At 42.9% G+C, this 11502-nt stretch overlaps 2 protein-coding genes across 2 annotated transcripts; one reads left to right on the forward strand and one right to left on the reverse strand.

The window, feature by feature from the left end:
- Nucleotides 1–248: 248 nt before the first annotated feature.
- On the reverse strand, nucleotides 249–9365 carry LOC117566976 (nuclear pore complex protein Nup205). Its single transcript, XM_034246641.2, has 11 exons — nucleotides 9232–9365; nucleotides 9007–9152; nucleotides 8494–8919; nucleotides 7873–8435; nucleotides 7313–7804; nucleotides 5112–6618; nucleotides 3111–4462; nucleotides 1061–2125; nucleotides 840–997; nucleotides 597–776; nucleotides 249–531 (listed from the first exon to the last, which is right to left on the reverse strand). Exons 1-11 carry the CDS (start codon nucleotides 9236–9238, stop codon nucleotides 332–334), a joined length of 6096 nt encoding a protein of 2031 aa, XP_034102532.1. The 5' UTR covers nucleotides 9239–9365; the 3' UTR covers nucleotides 249–331.
- A 122-nt stretch (nucleotides 9366–9487) lies between these two features.
- LOC117577865 (adenylate cyclase, terminal-differentiation specific) lies at nucleotides 9488–11178 on the forward strand. Its single transcript, XM_034262819.2, has 2 exons — nucleotides 9488–10108; nucleotides 10169–11178. The coding sequence occupies exons 1-2, from the start codon at nucleotides 9776–9778 to the stop codon at nucleotides 10853–10855; spliced, it is 1020 nt and encodes a 339-aa protein (XP_034118710.1). The 5' UTR covers nucleotides 9488–9775; the 3' UTR covers nucleotides 10856–11178.
- The last annotated feature ends 324 nt before the right edge of the window (nucleotides 11179–11502 follow it).

The following is an 11502-nucleotide window of genomic DNA, read 5'->3' on the forward strand; positions in this document are numbered from 1 at the left end:
AACGTCAGTTCACTGTGTTGTCAGTTAACAGTGTTGTGAAATTCTGCGATCTTTTTCAAATCGAGTAACTGCACAACAAAATGCAATAAACTTGGTCATTAACATGAATGAAATAAAAGTAACTGATTCATCATTAATTAAAATATCCATAAGTAATGAAATTATAAATATGTAAGCTGCATTTACGAAAATAGCCCCCGTCATTGATTAGAGCGAGACAGCAGATTGAAAAATACGCATTCTCTCCGCAATTTGATCAATGTATTGTAATTTATTAATATTAATGGTAACACACAAAAAATCAGTATAATAATTGTACGAAATGTTTAAATTAGGATTGTGGCGCAAATTGTACAAGAGCCTTGATGCGACGCATGAGAGATGCATTAAAGTTTTTGCATTTCATTGAATACTCTTCGCTGGCATCGAGCAATTGTGTGCAGAATGTTTCGTTGAAGGTCGAGATGAGCAATTGCTTCAGTTTCGTCACCTCATCTGGTGAAGCGTTCAACACCGATATGTTCTCTGGATCTAATAGTTATTAAAATCGGATTAACATTCATATAAAATAAAAAAGTATATGTTTATTGCCTTACCCAGCGAGGATTCATTGATGGCATTGCGATTCTCCTGCGAGTAGATGACTGCATTGCGGAAATAAAAGTCCAAGTGTATCCACAGCAAATACAAATTCTGTTCGCCGATAAAAACGGAAATCATCAGCTCGCTGCGCTTCTCATTGTGACGCTGACTGAGCTCCAAAAAGTTTTGCTTGCCTGTGGAAACATCAACAAAATTAGTTATGGAGTTGTTGAGAATTGTTCCAAATCACTTCTTACCAATTGGACCGAATGTTATGTTGGGCAGCGAAGCACGTTGCTGCAGCAGATTGTCTGCAATCGATTTCTGTGACAAATAATACGCAATCGAGCCTTTAAGCTGATTCAAAATTGTGCCCATGATAACAGTCAACTTCTTGCTGTCGCCGCTGCCAGAACTGTAATAGAGAAAGATTCAGAGATTAAGAGCTTTTAGCACAATTAACAATCTAGCTACTTACAGTGGTCGGACATCCGAGACCATGGTTGTGAGCAGATACTGTGAGCTCATGCCATCCTTGACGCCGCTTGTGACCGCCTTGCGGCAATAGAGGGACAAATTGGAGGCAATTTGCAAAAAGTATTTCACATGCTGACTCTTCTCCTCCTCGCTCAGATCCATTTGATTCGGATGCAGCATCCGACGTATGGTTGGCTCATTCACCGTAAACCGTCCGAAGACGACAACCATCAGCTGTTGCAAACGACTCAAGCGATTGCACATGTCCACATCGTTGTTGTGCTGCTCATCCATCTGAATGCTGACCACATCGTGCGTTGTGGTGCGTGCAAACAAATGCGTAATCGCCGCCAGCTGCTCCAGGTGACCCAAATTCATGAACGGCGATGCGGCACGCAGAATGCTCTCAATCATATCGATGTGGGCGATCATAAAGTTGAGCACTTGCAGCGATGCCGAGTTGTTGCGATCCCCCAGCGAGTCCAAAACGCTGTCGCACAGCGCCAAAGCGGGCAAAAGAATGGCACGGAATCGGGCATCGATGGCGGGCACAAATTCATCCTGTTGGTGACGCAACTCCACCTCGCTGGCCTTCAGATCCGGTTGCATATCGTAGATGCTCATGTTGGAGAGCACACCCAACGCCTTCGAGCTGAGCACCAGATGGGCGCCCACATGCGTTTGCGACATTTGCGCCAAGAATGCCATATACGATTCGTACACATATTGGGCGCGCATATTGTGCGGCGTTGGCTTCAACAGATCGCGCAGCACATGATCCAATTTGGCCAGACTCTCGAGTATGTGATTGAGATAGCCACGCGTGGTGACCACATCGCTCAATGTGCTAATCGCCCGCAGCTCGGAGATCAAATTCAACGAACTCAATGCCAACATGCTGCACACATCGTGTCCCGTGATCGCATCATGGCAAATGGTGTCGATCAGTTTATCGCCAATGCTGCCGATTATCTCCGCTGCCATCTCTTTCTGCTGCACATCGTCGGTGTGCGTTGCCTGCAGATTGCCGTACGTCTTGTTGACGTCCCAGCGTGTCGAGGCCAAGCTGAAAAGTATCGGAAATTTAAGTACAGCAACTTTAACAAGAAAGAACGTCGAGTATGCTCGACTGTGAGATATCCTGTGCGGTATTACTCTTAAAGTATACTGAATTAATTTACTAAAACATACAAAATATACTAAATTCATAGACTAAATTTGGTATATCTAAATACTTTGAACGAAAACAGTTCGGCATTATTCTTAAAATAGACCGATGATAGAAATAGAAATTCTTCTTAAAATATTCCCAATTCCCGGTATTACTCTTAAAGTATACCGAATTAATATACTAAAACATACAAAATATACTAAATGCATAGACTAAAATACTCAAATAAACCAAATGCTAGATTTGGTATATCCATATACTTTCAACGAAAACAGTTCGATGATAGAAATAGAAATTCTTCTTAAAATATTCCCAATTAATATACTGAAAATATACCGAAGACTACATTTGGTATGTTGATCACACTATCACGATTCAAATATACTAGAACATAAACCAACGTAGCTAAAACCCGGAAAAGGGCTACAAATATATACCTACGGATATAGTGCTGTATTAATCTCGAAATATACTAAAATACTAAAACATACAGAAGACTATATTTGGTATATCGATATACCATCAAGCCAATCAGTGCGGTATAATTCATAAAACATACCAACGGCTATAGTGCGGTATTATTCTTAAAATATACCAAAGACTACATTCGGTATGTCGATCACATTTCAAATATACCAGAATGTCAATTGCCGTTTCTTTCTTAAATTACTTCTACAATTTTGATCTAATCACAACAAAATGTTGAAAAATCATAAAGACTTTCGTTTGCTATTCATTGTTATATCTGCATCTCTTATAGTCTCTGCGATCTAGATGTTTATACGGACGGATAGACAAACACTGATCAAGAATAGATGTAATAAGAATAGCTATAATACTCTTTTAACTTTCTATAATTAAGCACTTTTAAGCCACTTACGTTTCATTGTATTCGATTTGTTCGTCGCTGCGCAGTCGCTTCACGATGCGCAAACAATTGATGAGCGATGCATAGAGATTGATGCTCATCTTCTGTGACTTGACCTCGCTGGTCATGATCCAATCGATCAAACGTTTCAGAATGAAACGCAAATTGCTGCTGTTGCACTCAGCGCTGATGCTCTGCTGATTTCCATTCTTCTGACTAATGTTGTTATTGTTGTTGTTGTTGTTGTTATTATTGCTGTTGCTGGTGCTGTTGTTGTTGCTATTGGTTTTGCTGACATCTCCTCCATTGGAATTGGGATTGGCATTCGCTGTGGTGCCATCACTTAGACACACAACACTGGCATGCTCCTCGAGAGTGCGTTGATCCTCCAGTTGATAGTAGCAATGCCGCAAGTTGACCAACAAATTGAGCACAGTATCGGTGACTTGTATGGAGATCTTGACCAGCGGCTGTGTTGGCTCCACCTTCATGAGGATCTTCTCAATGATGTCGATCATATGCTGTTTGCGCACACTCAACGGCAACAGCGAATCGGGCATCAGGCCGAAAAGGATTTGAACCAATCGACACCAGGCAGTCATGAAACTGTATGTGGCATAGCGACGCATGCGGACACAATTCAATTGGATGGCATGCTGCAAGAGGAGCGTGATCTCATCGATGATCGCCTTGCGCTGTCCGCTCGCAATTGTGCTCTGCACATGACGCAACTCATCGTGCAATATGTCGTGCAGCTTGTGCACATTGATCATCCCAGCTCGGCCCACACAGGTGGGAGCCTCGCAGTCGACGAGGAGTTTGGCAATCAACGGTTCGTCGAAGAATTGCAGCGGCGGCTGTGACAAACTTGTCGTGTCCAGCGTGAGGCAATCGAGCAAACGATTCGCATGCAAACCCAACGATGAACTGTTGTGCAAACCGACACGTGTTGGCAGCACATACATGCCATAATAGTTGCTGCTATTGGGCGGGGTCAACAGATTGTTGCCCATCTCCTGGGGCAAACAGTGTCCGCCATTGCGTTGGCCATCCGAATTGACGGCCAAGAGTATGTCGCTCAAGAGTTGATAGCGTGTCGTCTGGCCATATGAAGCGGCCAGCTTAATCTCAATGCAAACGCAGTTCATCAGGTGACTCATCGCATGGAGTACATGATCCTCGCCATGCTGACGGAAGGGCATCGCGCTCAGGTGACGCACGAGGAAATCGTTGCAGGTGAGTCGGAAGTAGCGGAGAATCGGTTCCGAGGTGCGACGATTCACGCAGAGGCCGTGGAACAAATGATAGATGCGCTCCACAATGTGCGCCGTGTGCTCGCAATACGCATCCGAGTGGCGTTGTTGCTGCAACGAGGGAGAAAAACAGAGCTCATTAATTTGGATTTCATAGTTACCCAGAGCCACAGATAGATTGTTAGTTTATGTAATCGCTACTTAATTCGAAAACCAATTCAGACTGCAAAGTTAAAGTCATTAGCTCTTATAACAACAGAGTTCTACACGTTTGAAAGCGCAGTCAGACAGACAGCAGGATTTTGAATTCGCTTTTGCGCTCAACTCACCGCTAGATGGCACTCAAATAACCGCACCAGCGAATTGGATGCACAAACAAATGAAGAAGAGACACAGTTTGAATATTGTACCAATAAATTATTCGTTTCTTATTTCATTGCAACTTCAACTGCAAATTTAATGTCGTTAGCTCGTTTGACAGCTGAGTTTCAGAAACTTAAAAGAACAGACAGACAGACAGTCAGTTTTGAATTGGCTGTTGTGATCATTCACCGCTAGATGTCGCTTGAGCAGTCGCAAATGAAAAAGAGAGACAACAAATTTTGTTAGTTTCTTATCTCATCCCGAAAACCGAATTTAAACTGCAAGTTAGCTCTTTTAAAAGCGCAGTCAGACAGACAGACATATTATGAATTTGTTATTGCCCTCACTCCCCGCTAAATATCACACGGATTTTGTATTTACTGTTGCTACTACTCACCTCCAGATGTCGCTCCAGCAGCAGCACCAGCGAGTTGATGCACGAACAGTTAATGTCGAGACCCAGCTGTTGCTTCTCGCTTGCCGTAAAATCGCGTATCACATCGATGCCCAGCAGAAAGTAGACGAAATTTGGCAACGGTTGATTCAAATTCAATTCGAAGAGCTGCACAATTGCCTCCTTAATCTGCAGCTCAATGCGTTGCGGCTTGCGCTCCTCCAAAGCCATGAGATCGACTTGGGAATCCGTTTCATTCAGCTGCCCGTTGCCATCAAACTCATCGTGGGCATTAGCCACACTTAGAACATTATTTTCATCCGTTTGTTGACTGCGCGGCACTTCCATTTCCAAGCACTCGACAAAACGCTGTCGAATCTCGAGTTTCTCGTTGCTGCCATGCGCATACATATTCAAGATCTGGGTAATGACATCGGGCAACAGAGTGACAGCCGTTAGAATCTTGATGGCAGCGAGCGTGTGACGCGGTAACCAACTGTTGTAGGTGACAAATTTGATGATATTGATGACATAGTCTGGGGCACGAGTGCGTGGATTCAAATCGAGGAGCATGCGATTCAATCCCGGCAACAGGATCGAACAATTGGCGGTGGCATGCGCCTCAAAGAAAGCATTCTGCTTGGCCAGCGCCACCTCGAGCAACAGTAAAGCGTAGAGGGCACACTCCTCGAGGAGTTCCTTGCCATTGAATTGATTGTAATCGTCGAGACGTTCGCGTGCCTCCTCAATAATGCGCAACAGCAGACGCAGCATATCAGATTTGACGTGCAGCTGCAGCATGATGTGATAACCGGGATACGGATGCTCGTCGCGTTGCTCCATGAAATCGGAAACCTTCGGCCGATAGCTGGCCAACAAATAGTACATAAGCTTCAAGCATTTGGCGCCCACTTCCCATTTCTCGGTTGGATCTTTGTACGCACGATTGTAGAATTTCAACAATATCGAATCGAGGACAAACTTCAGATACGGATCAAAGCCTGGCAGCCGGGGTCCGGCGCCCAAGCTGCTCGGCATGTGGGTGGTCATCAGTGTGTAGAGCAATTGCAGAATGCCGCGACTCAATTTGTACGTCTCCATGCGACTCTCGTTCTGATCGATTTCCTCGGCCAAACTGAATTCGGGATATTGCGTTTGACGCGGCGGCAACGTGGGAATGATCTGTGATTCCTCCAAATGAAACCAAATTGTGCGTGCCGTTTCCTTTGATTTACTCAGTGCAGCGAGTGTGAAAAGTATCTCGCCCTTGAGCACCACGGGCGTGGTGCATGCCACCAGACCGAGCAGCACTTGTGACGTCTGCCAAGTGGTCTGATCACAGATCATAATGCGTGAGATTTCATCGTGATTGGCAACCGCTTGTATCACCGACATCACTGCCACCATGTGCTCCGTTTCGCGTGGCGTCATGTTGCGGGGCATCGAGCGACCGCGATAAATCGAATCGCTCGTATTATAAAGTGACACATCAAAGTCGGTGCGCATGTTACTAAAAGAGAAAGAAATTAATAAATTAGAGCAATGTATTAAAGTATTAAAAGCAGTTTATTGGGAATTGGTTCGTATACATGCTAAGCATTGGTTTAAATACATGCTTTAAACACTTTTTACCAAGCCGAAGCTTTTTCCATCGCTTTTGAAATTCGTTAGTGTAAATACATTTTTTTTTTATTAAGTCGCTCTCAGGAGACATGATTACTTAGCCTCATATCTTTAAGTGTTATAAGTGTAATATCCAGAAAAGCACTGGTTAAAATACTTGCTTAGGTTTGTGTCTTATCTGATTCTAATTTTAAATTATTTTGTCAAATTGTTAAACTTTCCTATTATTATTATTAATGAAGTGCTTCAATCTAAAAATTAAAATTGTATTATTAACCGCATCAATTTAAATAGTTGTAAATTCTAACTGAGTATTAAAAGCAGTTTGCAATTGGTTTGTATCCATGCTAAGCATTGGTTTAAATACGTGCTTTAAATAAAACTTTCTTGTATTAAGTTGACCCTGGAGGCGATCTAATCTTAAATGATGTTCCTCACATTCAAATTTACTTTCCTATTATTCTAATAAAGTGTTTTAATCTAAAAAAAAAAGTTGTGCTATTTACTGAATGTAATGCAAAATAACTATTCTGCCAGAATTGATAAATATGTATATAGTAAATGAAAGTTAGGTAACTCACTTGAAGTAGTTGTTAAGCGCATTGAAAAAGTGATCCCAACTGACGGCACACGACGACGACAAGTTTGGTGAGTTCTTCAACAAGTTGAAAGCACAACGTGCCGAAAATTCGGAGCGCGTTAGGCCCGCAATCATATTGAGATACGATTTGAACAGTGTCTGTGGCAGCAAATCGCTCGCCAGACGTATGAACTTGAACAGCGAAATGGCGCGCGATGTGTTCGTCTGTTGATCGGCCGAATCGGTGGGTCCCCAATACTCGTTGCAGAGTGTGATCACTGCTCGCTTGTCGCCATACAACTTGGCCACGCACAGCATGAGTAGCTCAAAGTTCACATCCAGATGCGGTGGAGGCTCGAGGCCCTCGTTCAGAAAGCTGACCATGGTGCGTGCGGTTTCATCGGCGCGTCCACGCAGCTCGGAAACCTTGGCGTGCATAAAGTCAATGAAATCGGTGATGAGCACGTGCAGGCGACGATAAATGAACTCGGTGCTGTCAAGAGATTCAAATTAGTATGTTAAATGTTAAATGCATTCATTCCATCTCCATCTCCATCTCACCTGTAGCAAATGTTCTTCTCGAGCAGATTGCGATAAAGAAAGCCAAAGACATTGCCGACCAGCGCCTCGTCAATTAGCTGCTCATCCCGATTGATAATAGCGCCCACATTCGTTTGCACCTCACTTGGCGCCTGACGCAGACTAGCCAATGTCAAGCCAAAGCTGTACTTAATAATTGCATCCAACTGTGGCGTTTGCCAGCTGCTCTGTGCGTAGATGGCCTCATAGAAGCATTTGGCATACTCGCCGTCACACAAAATGGGCAAACGTGCTGTGTACGGACTGTCACAGTCGGTCATCAGCAGCACCGAAGTGTCGTAAGCGTAGAGCAGGGTCATCAGCAGAATGACGGTGACATCATCGAGATTTCCATTGGAATCGGTGGACTTCACATTGGCCAAATACTGGAGCAAACGTATGGCAATGTTTTTGGGCAGACCACGCTGTGCGGACCAATTGAACATGGCCATGGCAATCGTTTTGCGTGTATCCTCATACAAGCCGAGCACTTGATTCTGATGCTTCTTTGAGCCAAAGGCGCGATTCTTGGTCAACAAACCAATCTGGCAAAAATAAATATTAAGTTGATTATTTAAAACCTCCGCGTTAATTCAAACTTACCTCCTTCTCCACATTCATATCACCGATGAGCTCTAGTAGGCGACCCAATATATTGGAATCATCGACCAGATTCTGCGCATAGTTGTTAATCAAGCCTGTAATCTCTCGGGGCAAATCGGTGCTCCATGCGACGCCGCTAACAGCTTGAAACATGTCGCGCAGCGTGCATGAAATTGCCTTGCGACCATCGTAGTAAAGTAGTACAGCGACCAGGCCACGTGACAAGCCTGGATGATGGATCTGTTGACGCTGTGCTGTGCAGAGCAGCTCCAAGGCAAAGATCTCGTCCAAATCAAACATATCCGATATGATGATCGCCTCATCGATCAACTCGTGTGACAATTCCACTTTGTGTGTCTGGCCGGCGAGCAGAACACCCTCGGTGAGCGCATTGCGCAGATGTGTGCGACTCTTCTCGCTCTTTGGCTGCAACAGAAGAGAAGGAGAAGGATGCAAAGCGAGGTTATGTTTACAGCTGTTGGCCTAGGGCAACTGCATTGGCATTACACTTACCGGATTGCGCAGAAAGTTGGTAAAGTTCTGTTTGTACTTTTTGAGGCACAGCTCCAGATCGGAGGTGACATCGCTCGGATTTGTGATGGCCAATTGAAATATGTTGTACAAACGCTTGTAAGGCGTCCACATGTCCTCGACTACACCTGCGAGTGGAGCGACATTTAAATGCATATGCTTTAAAGTTACACTACACACGAAAAAAAAACAACTTTAACTACATACCTTCCATTTTGCTTAATTTACTTGCACTAACAAATCACTGACAATCACTGTTTTGACAAAACGCGGCAAAATTTGTTAGTGGCGACGGCTGCTTGCCTGCTGTAATGCCGGCTTGTGTGACCACAAATTGATGTGCAAAAAAATAATCACAAACATTTGAGGCAGTTATCAAATATATACTAGACTTGGTCACACAGGCTGAAGAAATTTGAACATGCTCTAGACAATAGTGATAGTGCTAGTACAGCAATACTTTTATTAAATTTAATATAAAATAGTATATTTAAATTAGCTAAATACTTTTATATTTATATATGTAAATTGATTGCAGTTCATAGTAATATATTTGATTTGGGCGGTCTCACTGAAAACAACCGAGATTTTGATAACGATAGCGCTGCGTAATCGATAATCTGTCACAGCTGTTTGTGTCATCGCTAGGCTTGGTGTAAACAACAAAACTTATTACATACATACAGATATTTGTGTTTGTTGTGGTTTTTGGTGTGCCTGTTGTTTGTCCGACCACCAGAAACCAGAAACGATGGCCCGGCTCAATGACACCAAAATACCCATAACGGAGTTTCTCGATGCCTACCGCCGTCAGCCGTGTCTCTACAATTCCGTAATGGACACGTACAAGAATCGTGTGGTGCGCGAACAAGCCTACGAAGCAATAATAAAAACATTGAAAATACCACAATTAACGGTGCTGGACATCAAATTGAAAATCAAAAGCGTACGCACCGTTTACACCAAAGAGTTGCGCATCTTGCTGCGTGAAAAGGAAATGGGTCGAAGCTACGAACCCAAACTGTTTTGGTTTAAGCGTGCCGATGCCTTTTTGCGCTCCGTTTCGTTGTCGCACTGCAAACGCGTAAGTAAAACAATGCAAAATTAATACTATAAACAATTAATAATAATACTTTCTGCATAGCTTAAGGATAACAATGAAACGCTCAGCATCAAGAAGGAGGCGTCAGAGCAGCAACTGCTCTTTAATGTCAAAGCTGCGCTCATCGAGGATGAATTGCAACAGTCGCAGCAGCAACAACAACAACAACAACAGGAGGATGAGGAGGAGGATGGGTCAGAGAATGAAGCGTATAGAAGTCCCAAGCGAGTATGCACAGCGAGCCATACAACACAGGTCAATCGAACGATGGATGACAGCTCCATTTGTCTCCTAGAAGAAGAACAACAACAGCAGCAACAACAACAACAACAGCAGCAACAACATCAGCAGCAGCAGACACAGCAACAACAACAGCAGCAGGAACTGCAGCAACAGACAACGCTGCGTAAATTAAGGTATTTGCCCTACACACCAAGCCAACAACAACAACAACAACAGCATCGCCAGTCGACGCCGTTTCCAGCACCATCTCCCACCCAGCAACCGGATTTATCATCCTCTTCGAGTGCCAGTGCCATTTGCTTTGGCGGCTCCAATGCGACAGAAGATGATTTGATCATATTTGGCCAAAGCATTGCCTCTCAGCTACGCTCGATTCCCGATCCATATTCACGTTCGGTAGCCAAGCTGCGTATTCAGCAGGTTTTATTTGAGGCGGAAACGGGCCAAAGCAGCGAATCGGTCAATCCACAATTGCCCAGCTTTTGAATGATCGTTCAATGTAATGTATTTATTGTTTAGCATTTGTAGAAATTTAGATGTAATTTGACTCTGTGTAAATGTTGAATGTATATTTTTAGTTTGTTGAGTATCTCAGCAGCATGTTGTAAATTTTTATCGCATTACGGTTTCCAAGTGCAAAAAAGGAAGATAATCCCTTTACACTATACATGTATATTTAAAACATTAGTTATGTAATACGACAAATAGGAAACAAGCCTAAGCAAAACAGTTTTAAGCGGTTGCTGTTTGAATTTCGATAAAATGAATTGAAAATCGAAAATTATCGCAATATCATGGAATAAACATATGAACAAATCTACGATGGTAATTTGCGTTATAATTAATCTGCTGAATTTCGATTTGATGCAGTTTATATTTAAAAATTCTATTCGCTTTCGGTCGACAAAATACAATTTGGAAATTGCACAAGATCGATTGAATAAGGAAATAAGGAAATATTTATTGAAATATATGTAGCTCAATTGAACCAGTTGGTATTCAATAGTAAAAAGCTATGAACTTTTTGGTATATTAATATGGTTCAACGTTTTGTTAATTTCAAAATTGTTCAAAAAATAAAATAGTTATTTTTAATGCAAGTAAAGTCTTCATTAATTTACAATTATTGAAAT

Source organism: Drosophila albomicans, chromosome X (assembly GCF_009650485.2).
Source record: "Drosophila albomicans strain 15112-1751.03 chromosome X, ASM965048v2, whole genome shotgun sequence".
Taxonomy (NCBI): domain Eukaryota; kingdom Metazoa; phylum Arthropoda; class Insecta; order Diptera; family Drosophilidae; genus Drosophila; species Drosophila albomicans.

Excerpts from the sequence above, each read along its gene's own strand:
- LOC117566976 (XM_034246641.2), bottom strand. Across the intron at positions 7,805-7,872 it reads GAGAAGAACATTTGCTACAG|CACCGAGTTCATTTATCGTC; the intron begins GTGAGATGGAGA and ends ATCTCTTGACAG. Across the intron at positions 777-839 it reads CATAACATTCGGTCCAATTG|GCAAGCAAAACTTTTTGGAG; the intron begins GTAAGAAGTGAT and ends ATGTTTCCACAG.
- LOC117577865 (XM_034262819.2), top strand. The coding sequence starts at position 9,776 with ATGGCCCGGCTCAATGACACCAAAATACCCATAACGGAGTTTCTCGAT. Across the intron at positions 10,109-10,168 it reads CGTTGTCGCACTGCAAACGC|CTTAAGGATAACAATGAAAC; the intron begins GTAAGTAAAACA and ends CTTTCTGCATAG.